Consider the following 20,028-nt stretch of genomic DNA (forward strand, 5'->3'; position numbering starts at 1 on the left):
ACAGTGTGCTGGTCATGGAGCTTATACGAGACCTTAGCCAGTGCGTACAGACTGTGTAGCTCCCTGGAAGGAAGAGCATTCTCTGTGGCAACCTCCAACTACAGTCTCCCTATCCTTACTTTAGCCTGCATGCCTGACTGATTTGCTGTGGAGAAGATGCTAAACCCCTCACCAAATTTGTTCAAAGGAAAAGCAAGCTATTTCAGTCAAGTCACTGTTCTAATCGTTAGCATAAGTTCATAGAAACCTCTGTGGAAAGCACTAGGGACACGGACACCATTCTCAAGTTCCCTCTTGGTGACCCCTGGCTGAGAGTAAACCCTTCTCATCCCTGTCCATAGCCTCAGCTGGACTAGATGGAAACTCTGTGGTGACACTGCCCATTGACTACCTTCCCACTGTCTTGTGTTCTCTATGAAGCAGCCTGTTTCAGCTAAAAGGGCCTCCTGGATTAGCCAAAGTTGTTATGCCTAAGCCTCTCTTCTATTACAGGTCCACCTGGGCATGAGGTGACCTACAGGAGGCAACCGTTAAAATGCTATGATTTACAATCCAGAAGAATCTAGCCTCCTGTACACAGGTTCTGTGGGAACCTCACTGGCAACACTGACATTAGGATCTGTGACAACATCTCCATGCTGTAAATGAGACAGCAAATTTCATTCAAAGACCAAAGTTTAAATTCTGTATTTCCATACCAAAGTGGCTAATTGATTTTATTTTAGAGTATGCCGATTAATTACAGGAATACATAGTTGGAACTACAGTTTTCCATAGTATGATCTGACATAATTTTTAAAATCCACATATTTCTCATAACAATTAGAAGATTCATATTAACCCACTTGTAGCTAGGTTTTTATCCAAAATGTTCATTCTCATTAGAGTTAAGAAATGGATTGTGCTTGGGAATTCTATATGAAGTCTGAGCAAAGGAAGGTTAGAAGAATATCGGGGGGCATGAAAAACAGAAGAGTAAAGAAGACATGAAGGGCAGAGCAGGGACACAATGATGGAATTTAATATGGTAGATATGTTCCCCTACCAAGAACCAATCCCCCTTCCTTATTAAAAAGAATCAAAGTTTCATTCAGAAAGTAATGTGTCTAGCTCAAAATTTTCCTTCCCATTCTCACATGGAGCTGGAGCAAGCCATGTGACAGAACTGCAACCAACGGTTATATGCTGAGTGAGCATCTTGGGGAAAGCTTTGCTTTCTGCCCATACACATTGTACCTTTCTCCCTCAGGTAGAAAGCACACATGACACCTGCTATCATGAGAACTATTTTGCAACTATGAGGCAATAAGCCAAAGGACAGAGGATAAGGAGGGTGGAAAAAAATAGGTGGGATTTGAATCCCTAGTGATATAAGACAGTCATTCGTGGGACAGCCATCTCCCAATGTCATACTCAGCCCATGCTACTGGTTGGGATCTCTGTTATTTACAGTCAGTGCAGTGTCCAGCGGTGCTGAGGTTGGAGAGGGGGAGATGATGCAGTGAAAGGGGAGGTACAAGGACTAAGGGCAGAGGCAAGAGGGGTAAATCTTAGGCAGATCATACCATGGGCCTAAAACAGGTGATTCTTTCCCATGGAAAAGACACAAGTACTGACTAAAACTGTCATTAAGTTCCAATACAAAGATGTATAATGCTTCAGTTGGCTGTACAAAATGTAACTCTGTCCTTCTGTGCTGTGATTGCTAGTATGAAAGCACATGCCAGAGATTAAGACTGGACCGTTTGCATCCTACAGAGAGGAAAATGGAACATATTTAGAATCAATTTAGTATTTCTCTTACAATCCATTTGGAGGAGTTCCCACTGAGAATTCATATGCCTCACCTTCTTCACAGCCTTATCTGAAAAGACCTGAGGGGAAAAATAAGTAGCAATACTGTGGAGCTAGTTCTACTTGCATATGTTGCTTGGTAATTAAAATACACTACAGCAAGCTGGGAGCATACAGGCCACAAACCATGGAAAGTACTGGACTGGTCAATATTTAAGAAGGTACAGGCAACAGCAATAAATAAATGAAACAATAAAGATGCAAATCAATTATGGGTTTTGCGTCCCTTTAAAGTAAGGATGTGTCCCCTTGCATGAGAGGAAACTCCACAGAGTACTACATTCTTCAATAGTTCACTGTTCAGTCCCAAAATGCTGATCTTACATGACTTCTTCATACTCATTATGGTGGGCACACACCTCTGATGTTGGTTCAGAAATGAATGAAGAAGCAAAACAACAGGCAAAAGCAGGAGCAAGAAGTAGAATGGTCACGAACAGACCCACTGGGACATGCTTGCCGTGTGCAACTTTGATTTCTTTTTCTTTTCCAACAAATTGCAAATGTTTTTTACTATGATTCAGAAACATAGCAGCAAAATGCCAGAAACCAGTAAATCAGGACATGCCAATACCCCTTTGTCTTTTGGACTCAAAGCTTCACATGTGTTCTCAAGTTGCAAACATCAGCCTTGAGTAGAAGGATGTCAAAGCTTCTCCACTCAGCACGTGTGTTCCATGTCCTTGCAAAATCCACATCACTTACACCTACCCCCATGCCCCCAAAGCAGTTAGGAAACTCCTTAGCAAACACACTTGCAACTCACAGGGATTAAAGCTATCAAATGCCTACTTATTAATCGTTTTGCTTTTAAAAAAAAGTCTTGTCTTTTTTTCTTTCTTTTTAAACCAAGCTTCTGTTTCTGATGCCTCTGGTGCATGATCTTTCATTGGGATAATAACATATCATTTGTTTCTTCCTTTCAAAATGATATGGCCAGTGCTTTGCTCCAAATAACTGCCACCTTGTTGCTAATTAAACATGATGGATTCAGGGTCCTGGTTTGCCATCTGGGCCATGTGTCTCAGAACATCCTTTTTCGTGATGATGCCAAGAAGTCTCCTAGAGTGAAAACCAAACAGAGGAAAGCAGTCAGCCTGGCATCTTTTAGGACTCATCCCTGTCCCTGAGCCCCAGTGCCTTATCCACCTGTCACGGAGATAGATTAAGCTTCCCAAACTCCCTTCTGGATGGGTGCAGGAGTGGGCGCTGGCCAGTGGTCTGTAGGTAAAGGGGACAAGTGCCATTCCCAGGTCTTCTGCGAATCCCTCACCCCCCACACTTCCACTTTCTCCATCTGGCAACCAGAGGCAGAGGAGCCAGTGAAGGACTCTGAGCTACAGAGGAGCCACAAACTCAAAGCTCTGGGTGGCTGGACGTATGGCCATCCCACATCTGTAAGCCACACGGGGTGGGATGTGTGCGCAAAATAGGCTTTGCTGGGTTAACCCACTGGCATTGCAAGCTTGTGCATTACACAGGCTGTGAAACTACAATGACTAGTCCACAATCTTCCATTTGAAGATTTTAATTTTAAAAATCTTACAGAAGTCATTGTCAAAGCTTGACTACACACTACAAGAATTCCATCTGGGGCTGGGAATATGGCCTAGTGGCAAGAGTGCTTGCCTCACATACATGAAGCCCTGGGTTCAATTCCCCAGCACCACATATATAGAAAACGGCCAGAAGTGGCGCTGTGGCTAAAGTGGCAGAGTGCTAGCCTTGAGCAAAAAGAAGCCAGGGACAGTGCTCAGGCCCTGAGTCCAAGGCCCAGGACTGGAAAAAAAAAATGGGGTTACATTTTATCTCACATCTAACATTTCTTATACTTAGAATATACAGGTGGAATTCTTTTTTTTGGCGGGGGGGGCAGTCTTGGGGCTTAGACTCAGGGCCTGAGCACTGTCCCTGGCTTCTTTTTGCTCAAGGCTAGCACTCTGCCACTTGAGCCACAGCGCCACTTCTGGCCGTTTTCTATATATGTGGTGCTGGGGAATTGAACCCAGGGCTTCATGTATGTGAGGCAAGCACTCTTGCCACTAGGCCATATCCCCAGCCCAATTTTTATCTTGCTGGAAAGATAAAGTGTGGCATACCTGTCTGACCACATGTCCAAATGATAAAAACAATGCCCCTTCCCATGGTCTCTCATACAGATCAGCTATACATAAAACAATCCCAGGGAGCACTGTTCACCAACACAACAAAAAAGTAAGTAGCAATCCCTGAAGTAATGTAGTGTCCAACTCAACTAAACAACCATTCATCACAACTTCATTACATACTTCAATAACAATCTGTGAGAACAAGTCATGCCCTCTCAATAAAGTGAAAGATTTGATAGAAGAGAATTCACATTTCCAAGTCACTTTGCAAATGACTGCATACTCTAGCCATACTAATCCAGAAAGGGGAATGAAGAAGCAAATTACAGTAGCCTCACATCAAAATACAATGTAGCTAAGTAGGTCTTACTCTGTGGTTACGTAAATTGATGACACAAAAAGAATCAGAAAACACAACTGCGATACACTATCCTTTATTTAATAAAAGCTAAGTTAGCCAAACTGACCTTTTTTGAGGTGGCCCCGGGGTTTGAATTCAGGGCCTCATGCTTGCTAGGCCAGAGTTCTACCACTTGAGCTATACCACCAGCTCTCAAACTCAAGTTATACTAATAGTGACTACCATGAGGAGATGCAAGTGTTCAAAGGAATATTCAGATCAGACCCACCTACTGAGTCCAACAGGCTGGAATTTTCGCTTTTTGTCTCTGACCACCGTGGACCTTAAATCACCTTGAAAGTAGGATTTATTTTTATGTTACATTAGACTCTTCCTCTGCCACATTAAGGGAGATGGTAAATACTGCCTCTTCCCCTCCATCTTCAAGGAATATCTTCAGAAGAGAAGAAAGCATCTAAAAGGGACCTTCAAAAGCATACTAGATGTTGGAAGCTCATGCCTGTAATCCTAGCTACTCAGGAGGCTGAGCTCTGAGAATCACAATTCAAAACTAACACTAACCATGGCAGAAAAGTCTATGAGGCTCTTATCTCCAATTAACCAGCAAAAAGGCAGAAGTGGAGGCATGGTTCAAGTGGTAGAATGCCAGCCTTGAGCAGTGGGGGAACTATCTGAGTGCACAAGGCCTTGAAAATCCCCAGTACACACACACACACACACACACACACACACACACACACACATACTAGACACTAGCTAGGGCAAGGAGTGGTCACCTAAATGGGGATAGAGATGGGGAGAGTGGGATAGGACCTCACTGAAGCAGTTCTGAGCTCCTGGACTTTAGCCATGGCCATTCACAACTTACAATCCACTTCTACAAATCAAAGTGCTATCAAGCTGAAGAGACCCCAGTAAAACAGATGCCTCTCTACCAAACCCACCAAGCCAAGTCTGAGTCTTTGTATTTATCAGCCTGGGCTGCCGGAACAAAATGGCATGGACCAGGTGGCTTAAATAAGAAACATTCGTTTCTCAATGTGTCATATGAAGGCGCCAGCAGAGCCAATTGCTCCAAAGGCCTGTCTCCTTGGCTTTCAGATGGTCATAAGAACACTTTTGCTATGTCCTCATATGGCCTCTTTTATGCATAGACTCTCCTTTGGCTTCTCCTTCCTATAAGAATGCTAGTCCTTTTGGGTTAGGGCTCTACCCTAATTGAACTTCAGTTGCCTCTTTAAAGGCCCTATGTTGCTGGGTGCTTGTGGCTCATGCCTGTAATCCTAGCTACTCAGGAGGCTGAGATCTAAGGATCACAGTTCAAAGCCAGTCGGGGCAGGAAAGTCCATGAGACTCTTACCTCCAATGAACAACCAGAAAACTGGAAGTGGAGCCATGGCTCAAATGTTGGAGCACTAGCCTTGAGCAGAAGAGCTCGGGGACAGAGTCCATCCAGGTCCTGAGTTTAAGCCCCATGACCAACAAAAAAAAATGGATGACAGGAATGTAAAATAGGTCTTGTCCACTGTGTGGGGTACTAGTGGCAGGGGACAGAGTGAAGGAGGGTGAATATAGTTCAAATACTTCATATGCATGGGTGAAAATGGAAGTCTGTAGAGATGGTTTGGGAGGGGGAGAGGAAATGCAGGAATATGAAAAAGGGGTGAGTCTGATCAAGGTATGATGTAAGCATATTTGGACATGTGATAATGAAACCTCCTGATGCTAATAGAAAAGTATATTTTTAATTAAATTTTTATTGTCAAACTGAGGTACAGAGAGGTTTACAGTTTCATACGTTAGGCACTGGATACATTTCTTGTATTATTTGTTACCTCCTCCCTCATTCCCCCCTCCCCCCTTCTGGCCTAGTGGCAAGAGTGCTTGCCTTGTATACATGAGGTCCTGGGTTTGATTCCTCAGCACCACATATACAGAAAATGGCCAGAAGTGGCGCTGTGGCTCAAGTGGCAGAGTGCTAGCCTTGAACAAAAAAGAAGCCAGGGACAGTGCTCAGGCCCTGAGTTCACGGCCTAGGACTGGCCAAAAAAAAAAAAAAAAAAGAAGAATATTTTTAAAAAGATAATATAGAAGTGATTTAGCCACCTGGCAGTAATCCTAGCAACTTAGGAGGCTGAGATCTGAGGATCAGGCTCAAAGCCAGCCCCGACATACACAACCTCTAAATTAACCAACAAAAAGACAGATGTGGAGGTGTGGCTCAAGTGATAAGATTGTCAGCCTCAAGCAAAAACACTAAGGAAGAGTGTGAGGCCCTGAGTCCAGTCTAGTCCTAGCACATGCACACACACACACACACACACACACACACACACACACACAGTGATTTAGATTAACCTGCTTTGTTCCCAAAAGATGTTGGTACAGTCATGGTGGTATAGTATGGAAACATGACATGCTTAAAGCACCAAACACTATTATTATTCTTGTATGATATGCTGGCTTCTCCCAAGAAACTCAGTTTCACATGTTATCATGACTGAGGGAAGGTGGACCAGGCAAGGGCTCTGAGCTTGTCACACAAGAATGAAGCTGACGAAGACCAGCTGGTGGCTCCCAGACACCCTCTTTCTTTTTAAAATTGTCAGTCCTAGGGCTTGAACTCAGAGCCTGAGTGCTGTCCCTGAGGCACTTCGTACTCAAGGCTAGTGCTCTACCACTCGAGCGACAGCATCATTTCCAGCTTTTTCTGAGTAGTTTATTAGAGATAAGAGTCTCATGGACTTTTTCTGCCTGGGCTAGCTCCAAACCGTGATCTTGACATATCTCAGTTGCTTGGGGCTCAACTGCTCTAATGAGGGCACATTGTATTCATCCCATCAAAAGTAACAATTTCCCAAGGGCACGGCTTCCTAGTACTTTGTCAATCACCCTGCTTCCATGGAAAGTTCAATGAGTCCATTTCCTTGGGTTGTCCTTGTGCTCTGGCAGCCTTGGGTAGCTGGTGAGAAGAGCAGCCCTGAGCTAAGAAGCCCTGAAGAAGAAGGTGTTTCTTCCCAAAGTAGATACATTTTGTTCTTTCTCAGATGACACTAATTAACTTCAAAGGTGTAGTGTCAGCAAGGAGATAGTTTTGATAATGGTAGGAGATACTATTTAAAGAAGCATGGCACCTGCCTAGCAAGCACAAGACCTTGAGTTGAAGCCCCACTACAACCAAATACACGCAAAGGCAACTGGGAGTCTCTACTAAGGTCACCTCCTAGCTAAAGGAGGCCTCAACCTGGGTCTCCAGAATTCATTACTTTGCCTGTGCCCTGGCCAGGCTTTACCCCAGGGTTTATTCACCTTGACACTAGGGGCCATTATGGACCTCATCTTTCTTTGCTGTGGGGAGAGCTGTCCTGAGCAGCAGCCAGGGCTCGACCCACTGAACTACAGAGTCATCCTGATCTCGTCCAGTCGTAACCATCAAGAACTCTCCAGACACTGCCAAAGTCCCCTGTGGCTGGAGTAAAAAAAAAAAATCACTCCTTGCTGAGAGCGAAGCACTGTCCAAACTAAAAGGCACCGAAGTCTTCCCGTGTCTGGTGGTTTATGGCCTCTGGGGCAAGGATACCCAAAAGATTGCTTCCCACCCTCACATTACATCTTCTTTTTAATGCCAGTCCTGGGTCTTGAATTCAAGTCCTGGGCACTATCCCTGAGGGATTTTTTTTCTCTCAAGGCTAGCACTCTACCACTTGAAGCACAGCTCCACTTCTGGCTTTTGGACTTTCCTGCCTGGGCTGGCTTCAAATTGTGATTCTCAGATATCAGCCTCCTGAGCAGCTAGGATTACTTCCATTACTCACTGAACTAACTCTTCACAATCCATAACGAGGTTCATTCACTACCTGGCACCAGCTCATAAACATTTTCAAAATTACTTCTAGCTGGAAGCTTTCAAATAAGAGTGGCCCTCTGTGGGGAATATACAATGTGCCATTCGCAGGGAATGTGGAAATCCCATCATCTGGTCCTACGCTGTCCACACTTCAGTGGGCAGCATTTCCTGGGACCTGACAGTTGATTTTGCCTCAAGAAATGGAACACTTCGGAAGAACCTCAGAGGAGAACTGACTGCAATCAACTCCCTATGTCCATAGGCCTAAATTGTGCCCTGGCCTGTGACAGTAATTACTGAAAATAAAACCTAACATCAACCTCGGAGGCTTTGATAATGGTGTGAAAGTCCTATGTGATTTAGATCAAGTATTTGTACTTCTAGCCCCTTTGGGTTCAGGTGAATTTGGTGAATTATAAATGGCCACATCTTGCAGGGCACTGGCAGCTCACACCTGTAGTCCTAACTACTTAGGAGGATGAGATCTGAGGATCGGGGTTCAAAGCCAGCCTAGGCAGGAAAGTCTATGAGACACTTATCTCCAACTAACTCCCAGAAAACTGGAAGCGGAGCTGTGGCTCAAAGTGGTAGAGCACTAGCCTTAAGCAAAAAGAGCTTGGGGACAGTGCCCAGCCCTGGTTCAAGCCCCATGACCCACAATACATACACACACACACACACACACATACATGAATACATGCATGCATGCATGCATACATAATAAAAATAAATGGCCACATCTATGACCAAGAACCTAATGCACAGTCATGCAGCTAGGCACTTTTGAGAAAGCTGCCCATACTCAGACCCCTGTGGACCATGTAGGAAGATGGGGGAAATGTGACGCTATCTCTCCTACTTGCTTTTCCTTTCTAGAACCTTCCTAGGGGAAGCCTCAGACAAATTCATTCTTCCTTTCTGTAAGCTTTCTAAAGCTCTGTATTGAGGGGACAAAGAATGCAGCGCTGGTTCCTGGTCTGGTTTCACAAATACCTTGGGGCGTAGGCCCTGAGACCTCCTGCCGATGATCCAGGTCAAGAGACGGGCTCCGGCTCTCAGCCATCACAGCAGAGACGCCACATGGCAGGAGAATGCATCAAAAACTCGAGCTGGCCTAAGCCAGGCCTGCCTGGCAGAAAGCCCAAGGAGATGAAGATGAAAGGACCCGCAAACAAGAATCCCTTGCCAGCACTAACGTATCAGCATCTGTGTTTGTTTAAAATATGTAGAGCCAGAAAGAGAGAAAGAAAGAGAGAAAAAGAGAGAGAGAGAGAGAGAGAGAGAGAGAGATTTTGTTTTCTCACAGAACATTCAGAGCCAATTTTGGCACCCAAATCCTCACAGGAAAACCTCATGGGACTCCAGGAGGTGTGAGCGGGCATTTAGGACAGAATTTCCTGCCTAATCTGGAAATTCCAATGATAACTGACATTAGATTATTATTTTAAAGGAAAGGAGAAACTGCTATACACTTGAGATGGCACGGGTGGTCACAATAGTATTTGCGCTGAGCACTGAAAACCCATGTGTAGAAATCAATCTCCAGGGTTCCTAAAGTGGGTTCCCAAGAGCAGTCTTATCCAGGAGCTTGCTAATACTGCACATTGTCACCCCTCACTCAAGATCCCAGTGATGAGTTGTTCCATAGGTTTAACCCTGCCAGGCATTCCAATGTACTCTTGCCCTCAAGGGTGAGAAACTGACTCACAGAAATGACCGCTAAGCCAGGTGCTAGGGGCTCACGCCTGTAATCCTAGCTACTCAGGAGGCTGTGATCTGAGGATCATGGTTCAAATGCAGCCTAGGCAGGAAAGTCTATGAGACTCTTCTCTTTGATGAACCATCAGAAAGCCAGAAGTGCAGCTGTGGTTTAAAGTGGTAAAGCACTAGCCTAGAGTAAAGAAGCTCAGAGACAGCGCCCAGGCCCTGAGTTCAAGCCCCATGACAGACCAAAAACGAACAAACAAACAAAAACTATCATGGGGCCCCAGAAGCTCCACAACCCATGCCCTCCTCTCCATTAGAAGGACCAGAGTGGGCCTGCGTTTGAGCCATCAAGACAGCCAACTCCTTTCTCCTTGCAAACTTCTGAGGCTTTGGAATTTGGAGCACATCTCTGAGCCCGAAGCAGAGTTCTCAAGGAGCCACGACTCTGCCACTATCATGACCCTTTGGCCTTTTCTAGTTTGTGATCACACAAAGCAAAAGTTTTGGAGACTCCATGGGAATAAGAAACCTCTTAGCTTTCTGATACCATTCATTGTGGCAAAGGTGATTTTGTTTCTAATGGATGAATATATTAGGGAAAGATCAGAACATAATAAGGGCTTTGTGAATGTTTTTGCATTTCATCCATGAGAATGGCATAGAAAATTTTGCCCCACTACAACTAGCATCAAGAAATACGCAAAATGCACATATATATATACCCATTAGACACACCCACGTGCTTCTGTTCTCATGTGTGTTAAGAGCCACACCAGCCAGCCTGCTGTGAGCTTCCTCTACCACTTCAAACCTCCCACTTTGCACCCTTGGCAGTAACTCAGGAGCTGCAGCCCTTCTGATGCCCACTCCATGGCCAGCTTTAGCCTTTCCAAGGCTAAGTGACATGAGTATTGCTGCATCTATGCATTTCTTAAGAATTTAACCCATAAAAAATGTGTAAAACTACTATATTTGTATTGGATTTCCTTCCCTTTGTTTTAATCTATTCCTGAAAAGGTTTTTTGTTTGTTTGTTTTTGTATTACATGCCTAACTCCAATTTTCCCCACAAGTCCTGAGGTCTCGATGCTCATTTTTGTGCAACATTGTGAGTTCAAGGAGCATGTGTGACATGCTTTGGACCAAGCGTCCTTGTGGCAGTAGAAAAGCAATGCTGAGCCCTTCTCCTCTGGCTCCTCCCTTTTGAGTCAACCTTCAGATTGAGCCCAGGCAGGAGTGTTCTCTAGAGGTTTCTCCGCCTTCCCAGGCTGTACTGGCTCCCTACTTGTACTTTGAGATTTCAAAGCTCTTTGTACACTTGCTTCTCAACCCATTCTCCATAGCTCTTCAGCCTCATCTATCTCTCTGGTCTGCCCCATTGGAAAGAATTCCTTAAGATTGGGTACAATGTCTTCATCATCATCATCCTCCCCCAAGTCTAGTACATAATCTGTCCCTACTTGTGCAGCTACTCACCCACTCCGAGTCACCAGGCACTGGCGGAGCCCTAGTTTCCGGAAGATGTCCACCACCGTCTCCATGGGTGTGTGGTCTGTGACTGTGAAAGGGCTCAGATTCAGGATGCGCCGCAGTTTCAGGGGGTGGGGGCTGTTGGCCGGAAGCTCAGGGGGATCCTCTGTGAAGTACATGATGGAATTGCTCACAATGCCCTCCTGCCTCTGTCTGGCATTCTCTAGAATGAGTAGGGGGAGGAGAATAGGGACAATAAGCCATGCAAAATCTTCTACATATTTCCCATACTCCCCCAACAGTATCCAAGAATCCCACAGAAAAGAGGTTCAGAGGGAAAATGGCACATTCATAATGAGGGCTTCAGCCAGACATCTGTGAAACTGGCATCTTTTAAACAAATATTATGGGGGGACTCCTGCAGTGACCAAGCCATCCACTGCCAATGTCTTCCAGGATGGACTCAACCGACATGGCTCCTTTGGGGATATTCACTGCTTCCCTCTGTATTCCAGAGCACCCCAAACTGCCTAGGACCTTCCATCCTTGCTTTATGAATACTCTTACACCTCATCACGGAGTGAAGTTTGTCATAACAAGAAACTTCATTTAGCTTCCCAGTGACCTTAGTACATTGGTTTTTTTTTTTGTACAAACCAACTAAAAATTGGTCTAATTGGCATTGTGAATCCAAAGAGAAATAATAATAAAAAAACCAATAAGCCCAGCCCAGGCTCACAGCCCAGAAATGCAGCCCAGTCCCAAATATGACCCTTGGGACCAAAAAATTAACTCCAGAAAAGCTGCATCCCCTTACTCATTGGATCTCCTCTCTTAAAAAATGGGCCATTTTGTAGATTTCTCAAAGAAAGATAGTAAAACTATTATGGTAGCAATTAGTTGTTTCTGTCTGTAGGCAAGGCCATGTGAAGTTGAATAAAAGTAGGGTAACAGGAATTCATTAGAAATATAGCCTAATGTAGTGCTAGAAACCCAGGCTATTTTAAGTCACACATGAAATAAATCCATCGGTCTCAAGATATTTCTCCAAGGCGATTTTCCTTCTGTTGGAATTTTAATCTTTCTTTTGGTTCATGGGAAAAGGTTAGGAAAAATGTACAACAGGGCTTGCCTTAAAATGAATCCTGGTTTCTATAAGAACTGTTCTTGCCATCTCAAAGACTACTATTCACCTATATTGTTCTTTCAAAAATAAAAGTCTAAATTCCTCCCTCCTCTAAGGGTATTTAGTACAATAGAGTGCTCGAATGGAAAACTGGCAGCATTTGGGGTCAGGCTAAGTCTGCAAAGGGGTCTCTGTTGAAAAGAAGAACAGAGGCCTGCTGGGCAAATGCCTGTCTATTATATGGGTCGGGTTAAAACTTGTTGCATCAAATGGGATATGATTCAACCACAAATACCAGATGATACTGACACACAACAGGCTCTCAGATGCAGATCCCAAATGATACACACTGCCAGTGTACATCATGTACTTCTCTCCCACACCAAGACACTTCTGTCCTTAAGCACTAAGGGCAGAGAGACAATATTCAGCACATAACTTATATGCTCATTTCTACAGAGCAATTGGTTCTTATAAAGGCCACAGAAAAGGATTTCCATCTATTTCAATAATTAGATTGAACATCAGGATTAGATCAAGCCACAAAAGAAACTCCAATCCAGAACTGGTCACAGGGATTTGCCAAATGCCTTAAGAAAAGCAAGAGCAATTTAGTGAGCCATCTACCAAGTTGCTGAATGAAACAAGTTCATATTTCCTCTGAATCTGCTGCCTGGGTTAAGAAGCCCTGATTCTAACATCTAGTGCATTCCCAGTGCCAGGACAATGCTTAGCACACAGTAGACACAAAACAGACATTTGCCACAAGCACACATGCATAAATGGACGAGGTCTATTAAACAAATGTCACTCTACCTATATACTGCCTGTCATGTAGAACAGAGCCTATTTCACAGAGAAAGTTTTAGGAAGGAAAACATGAGCTGTAATTCTAGCTCCTCAGGAGGCTGAGATCTGGAGGGAGGATTGAGGAGCAAAGCCAGCCAGGGCAGAAAAATCTGCAAGACTTAATCTTGAATTAACCAGCAAAATGCCAGACTGGAGGTGTTGTTCATGTGGTAGAGTGACAGCTGTAAGAAAGCTAAGGAAGAGTGCAAGGCTCTGAGTTCAAGCCTTATTACAACACACACACACACACACACACACACACACACACACACACACACACACCACAAATGCTGCTATCAATAATGCAAATATAGTTCATGAGAAAGGTTAATCAGACATTTGGGAGCAACCACCAGCAGAAAGGAGTTAACACCACTGTTCTCCATGACCAATTCCAAGAATTAATGGCCCTCCCAGACAGAAATGGTCTTTACCCCTACATAGCTCATCTGACACATCTGACACTTATCTTTTCCTTCAGTCCTGGATGATCCCTTTCTGCAAGCAAGCATCTTCCACGTGCAAGAGAATCATTATTAAGTCATCCAGCAGATGAAAAAAATTGAGCGTTCCCTTAACTCTTCCCCATAACTCTAACTTTCCATCCCTTTAATCATCTTTGTGGCTTCCCACTGAGTCTTCTCTGAGCCCTTACTTGCTTAATTGTAAGAGGCAAATCTAGAAGAGCCTGAACCCTGCTGAGTACAAAAAGGGCCTCATCTTTGAGAAGACCAAAAAGAAGGTAAAAGCCCATCTACCTAGAATTGAACAAGGGTCACCTACAGCCCCACATGTTAACAATCTGAGATGGTAGAGTGGGCTGCCTTGGCCAGGTGGTACTAAGCACCATTCTCTACAAAGACAACGAACAAGCTATGCTTTAGCATTCCAGAGATGGATTAAAAATAGCAAAGCCCTTTCAGCTCCATATGAGCAGCTGCTACAAGTTTAAACATGACATGTAAGAAAAAAATCCTTATTTCCCTTATTTAATAATTTCCTTTTTAATAATTCTTTTGAGTCTATCCTGCAACAATCTTTTGCTTCCGATTCCTCTAAAAGTGAACCCAACACAGGATGGTTTTTAGCTAGATGCTTAATGTTATATTTCTATAGTCATGCAAGGACACAGAATTACTCAAATACAAGTTGTGAATTTTTTCAGCAGAATACAGAGGCTCTTCTATTTCCCTAGATCAGAAAAACAGCTTGTCTGATTCCTCTCAGCCGAACATCCCTCACCTTTCCACAAGCCGTGTAAATAACAGTTTTGACACTATTATCGGCTTGACTGAAAGCAGAGAGGTATGATCCACACTGTGCGCACGGTGCCTCTTCAGACATTCCAAACAGAACTTCTAAGAAGAGTTCTTGCTTGCAAAGCTTAAATGTCTTCTCGAACCGGTTGATGCCAATTACTGCTTCCCACTTGATTACAGTAATGGATTTGGGCAAAATTAGTGAGCTGTCTCTTAGCAGGTGTGCCTGGAGCTTCACAATAGGTAATAGATTCTGTGACATTTATTATATTCATTTCTGAATTTCAATATTGCTTAAAAGATTTTAGAGAATTGAGTAATTTTTAAGGTTGTTCATTGCATTATTTTATAACAAACCCAGCCCTACTTAAACATCTTTTTAAGAATCTCATTTGTCATTACAATCCTTGGCACACAGAGCAGGAGAGTTAACAATTTCTCTCCTCCAATGTTACACCTAGCTTTTTCTCCTTTTCAAGTACTACTCAGTATCTTTACTGAGTTCTGACCTTTATGGTAGAGAACATATTTCCGGGTGGTTAGGAGGAGAGAGGGAAGGAGGGAGAGGGAAGGGGGACAGAAGGGGGACAGAGGGGGATACGGGGAGACAGAGGAAGTCAGGGGAAGAGGAAGACAGGGAGGGAGGGGGAGAACCACCCAAACTCCAGAGAGCTGGCATGTTCCTCTTTGGCTGGATATTGAGCAGCTGAAAACTAACCTCAGATCACCCACCTTTCCTTCCTTTCCGGCCTGACCCTCAGAGGTGCGCCAGGCACCTGAGCACTCAGCTTTTAATAACCTGGGGCTGGGGTACAACAACTGCTTCCCACCTAAGGGGCAGAAAATAGGATCACAGCAGAAAACACCTACTGTGATTAAAGTAAGGGATCGGTACAGAGCAGGTCTTGACAAGGCAACTGACTCCAGTCTGCGGCACCTACCTGTTCTGCAACAGGACCTATATTAAAGAGAAGCACAAAGGCACAACCTTGCTATGGTGTCAAAATGTAAAATCAATCTTTGCTTTTGGGAGCTAAACATGAAAATTAGAGGATACAGCTTATCTAAACTAATTTTTGTAAAGCCATTGAGGAAGATATTTTAAAGTTTTTCTTAAAACTATGTAGCATAGGGAACAGGTGGTCAGAATGGAAGTGTCTTAGAAAGAGGAAGGGCAGCAAGAGGAAACAGTTGCCTGTTCTTAATGGGACAAATGGCAGTCATACCATGGAAAGAAAGTCCCATGATACGCTACAGGAATATTCTGGAAGATATAATGAAGAGTGACAGTGTCATGTGAATACATGAGCCATGCCATGGACCCCAGTCTCCCATGCAACATAGGCATGTTGTGATGAAGACAGAGCAAGGATATTGAGCAAGAAGGCATGGTGTTCACTGTGGGGGAGAAAATGGGTTCCACAAGTCCCAGCCCCTGCCGCATCCTGAGGTCTACAGGACTACTCCCCCACTCCGAGGCTAATTGTTTCTCCATGCCTCAGGCTGCCCATGATTCTCACTGAGGCTTCTGGCCTTTAGTGCCCTCTGTCTTTGGAACCATCCTACCTCCTATTCCCCTTCCATTACAGCCATCCTTAGATGGATACAACTATAGGCTGGCTTCTCTGATGTGTTGGTACATTCCACCTCTCCTACCCCAACAGCCTGTCCCAGGCAGGGTGGCTCTCCTAATGGGTGGTGCCTGTCCATGTGGCCATCACTTGCCAGCTGAGAATGTCCCAAGATTTGGGTTTAAATCTTTGTTCCTCACAGTAGGACTAGAGGACCAGCAGCATCAGCGTGAATGGACAGCTCAAGAGGAATGCAGAGTCTCAGGCCATCCCCAGGCCTACCAGACCCCACGGACAGATTGGTATTAAAACTTGAGGGGGTCCCTGGCCTAGTGAACATCATCTTGAATCCCTGCGATCATTTAAGGGGTACAGGGGTACAAAAGTGACCATTAGTCTCATAGTAAAAAGTAACCTTTCCCTGCCCTTACTTACTTATTGCCAGGATCAGCTCCCTTCTCTGAGCAAACCCAATAAGGCGCTCCGAGTCTCTGGAAACCACCACAGGGAAGCCATTGTAGTCTGTCTCCTTGATGAGTGTCTCCACATCCTCCACAGTCATGCTGTCCTGGGTGAGCACTGACAGCGGCAGCTCTCCTCGCCGAGGCCGCATCACATCAGTAGCCAGGGTCCGGTGGGTGAACTCATCCTTCACATCCAGAAATGGGTAACCATTCAGGTGGATGTGGGCCTCGTAGATGCCTTCCTTCCCAAAGGCATCAGCCACCCACTTGCTGGTCACGGCTGCTGCCATCAGGGGCACAATGTATTCCAGACCTCCTGTTAATTCAAACATGATGACCACCAGTGACACTGTCATCCTGGTCACTCCTCCTGCAATGCAAGAGGGAAATGAGGTTTCAAAGGTCAATCCAGACCATGAGGCCCCAATCTATAGGAAGAGAACAACAGGCTGACAGCCCAGAGATGCAGCTCAATCCAGGCTAAATTATCCTTGGAGAACAAAAGCCTGTTCTTCTCACACCTGTTCCAAGGAATTCTTGGTACATGCTGTCCATGCTCGAGTTGTTAAACTCAGCCTCGACTCAGGAAACTGAGGTTCCTGCGTGGGGGCTCTGCTCCAAAGATGGACTTGGGTCTACCACCCAGCCCACAGGCCTGGTGTTTTGGGTAAGTGCAACCTATCTAGTTTATACAGGCTTGGAGAGCTTCTCCGGGATGTTAGATCAATAAGCTTTGCATCTCCTGGTCATCAAAGAGACTGTGAAGTGACTCCTCATCTAATAAGATTAAATAAGGCTTTCTTTCTTTCCTGGGCCTTGGACTCAGGGCCTTTTTTTTTCTGTGCTCAAGGCTAGCACTCTGCCACTTGAGTCATAGCACCACTTCTGACCGTTTTCTAGAATACATGGTGCTGGGGAATTGAACCCAGGGCTTCATGTATACCAGTCAAGCACTCTTGCCACTGGGCCATATTCCCAGCCCAAATAAGGCTTTCTTGACTTCAGTACTAAGGACATTTGGGGCTGACTCATTCTTTGTTGTTATGACTTTCCTATGCACTACAACAAGTTGGCAGCATCCTTAGCTCTACCCACTCCATACAAATGACATCCCTAGTTGTGAGTCTCAGACACTGCCAAGTTGTCTGCTCAGATACTGTCAAGTTCCCCAAGGAAGCAAGTCACCCTCATTGAGAAGCACTATTCTAGATAGTACAGTTGAGAGGTGATAGAGACTCCATCATCCTGAGTTCCTGAATGATTAGATGGAGAAGAGACTTTTGCGAACTTGTGTTTTATACGTGTGTGTCTAATATTTATAGAGTGAGCAAGATCAAAGCCACCGAGACTGTAATAGTTCACTTGATACCACAATATAACTGGCTACCCGAGTGAAGATAATGATCAAGTCCACATCTTCCTTCTTGCCTGTTCTCTAAAGCAGGTCTGCATCACCACCCCATCCCACCTCCGTCCCCATCTGCGGCCGTACCTAGGCAGGCTGCAGCTCCCACCATAGCATAAAGTCCTGGTGTGACACAGTCTGCTCCGGGTCTGCACCAGTTCCTAAAGATGATCCAGTCGTGGTGATGGTAAGCCAGCTGTTCCACGCCAATTCCTACCATCCTACCCGCCATGGCTCCCACCGCCATGCTGGGGATGAAGAGGCCAGAGGGGATCTTGAGGGAAAACACAGAGAAAAGCAGCCTGAGGGAAGGAGGCTGAGTTCTGCTTCCCATCCCCCAGGAAATGGAGCGCCCCACCCCCCTTGACTGAGCTTGCACATGGATTCAACCTTCAAAGGAAGTGCAACTCCTCAAAGCAGGTCAGCTGCCCAGTGAAAGGTAGAACAAGTGATTTGACCCGCTCAGTCAGTGGATTCCACTGCGACTAGCCGAGAATGCAATTTGACACTTTCATTTCCTCTCCTTCAAAGCTGGCCAGGTTGCCTGCTGTGGATTAAAGAATGATAAACCCCCGCTGCAAATAGCATTCAAAGTGAACATCTTCACCGGAAGACTCACCACTTCCTCACTCCCCTTGCTGGGTCATTCAGATTGGCTTTGAAAATTAAATGTCAAGCCACAGCATGAAAGTGGAAAAGAAGGGGCCTGTGACTGCTCCCAGGTAAAAATAAAGATGCTGATTGCATCGCTGCAGCTGTCCTGCCAAAGCTTGTCAAGGGCTGGCTGCCCTCTTGAAAGTAGAGTGGCTGGACGCCTGTCAGAAAAAGAGACAGAAAGACGAGGGAAAGCTCTCCCCTTTCCATATAAAGCTCACTCCCCCAAAGTGCCCTGAATATTTCCCAGCTGGGTGAGGGTAGCAAAAAGGACTACATAACCAAAGAGACACGTCTATGAGTTTTATGCCTACTCTCCTGTAACTTCAAAATACACTTCTCTCATCAACCACTAAAAGGTACTTCTAGCATCTTCCTCTAATATGAAAATATGTTTCTGTTGTAGGAATTGATGGATAAGCTGTTTAACCAAGTCCATCCATCCTTGTTCTTAAGAGACAAATTCCAGTTGTGTTTTGAGAAATAAGCATTTCTTAAACCTTTAAAAAAAAGAGTCAGTTCAGGGCTAGGAATGTAGCCTAGTGGTAGAATGCTTGCCTAGCATGCATGAAGCCCTGGGTTCGATTCCTCAGCATCACATAAACAGAAAAATGGTGCTGTGATTCAAGTGATAGAGTGCTAGCCTTGGGCCAGAGACAGTGCTCAGGCCCTGAGTTCAAGCCCCAGGACTGGCAACTATTTTTTAATTAAAAAGAGGCAATCCATAGAAATAGTGCACAGAAAGCAATAACGCTATACTAGAACAGAGGGCTGGGGGAGGGGAGCTCTGCTTCTGGTCCTGGGTGCTGATTACATCACCATGTGTGTTTTGTGAAATCCAAATGCTGTGTGCATCTCTGTATGAATGATATATTCTAATAACTTTTTTAAAAAAATTAGTAAAATGGCACTATTCTCAGTAGTCAAAAGGTAGAAACAATCCAAATATCCATCATACAATAAGTGGATAAACAAAACATGGGATATGCTTAGAATGCAATGAATGCTATTTGGCCAAAAAAAAAATTAAGAACTGCCATGCTGTAGCATGGAAGAACCTTGAAAGCATGCTCAGTAGAGGAAGCCAGTCACAGAAGGCCACTCAATCCATTCCATTTATATGAAATGACCAAAACTAGGCAAATCTATAGAGATAGAGTGGCTGCCAGGGCTGGAGGGGATACGGAGGCACTATACATAGCATCTTCTCTAGGAGAATGAAACATAGCAACGTTGATTGCACCACATTGTGAATGCACTTAATGCCAATGAACCGGACAATTTGACACGATCCATTTGGCTAGGCATAGAGGCAGACACCTGTAATCCCCACAGTCAGGAGGCTGAAACAGGA

At 44.8% G+C, this 20,028-nt stretch overlaps 1 protein-coding gene across 1 annotated transcript in view; it reads right to left on the reverse strand.

Moving 5' to 3' along the window:
• Positions 1-698: 698 nt before the first annotated feature.
• The window catches only part of Clcn4 (chloride voltage-gated channel 4), a 66,140-nt gene continuing 46,810 nt past the window's right edge, over positions 699-20,028 (reverse strand). Inside the window, exons 9-12 of the mRNA XM_048335674.1 lie at positions 18,108-18,294; positions 16,587-16,985; positions 11,353-11,569; positions 699-2,916 (exon numbers count right to left, since the gene is read on the reverse strand). Of these exons, the coding sequence (XP_048191631.1) occupies positions 2,826-2,916; positions 11,353-11,569; positions 16,587-16,985; positions 18,108-18,294 (894 nt within the window). The 3' untranslated portion in view covers positions 699-2,825. The remainder of the gene's footprint in view (positions 2,917-11,352; positions 11,570-16,586; positions 16,986-18,107; positions 18,295-20,028) is intronic.

This window comes from Perognathus longimembris, chromosome 28 (assembly GCF_023159225.1).
Source record: "Perognathus longimembris pacificus isolate PPM17 chromosome 28, ASM2315922v1, whole genome shotgun sequence".
Lineage (NCBI taxonomy): Eukaryota > Metazoa > Chordata > Mammalia > Rodentia > Heteromyidae > Perognathus > Perognathus longimembris.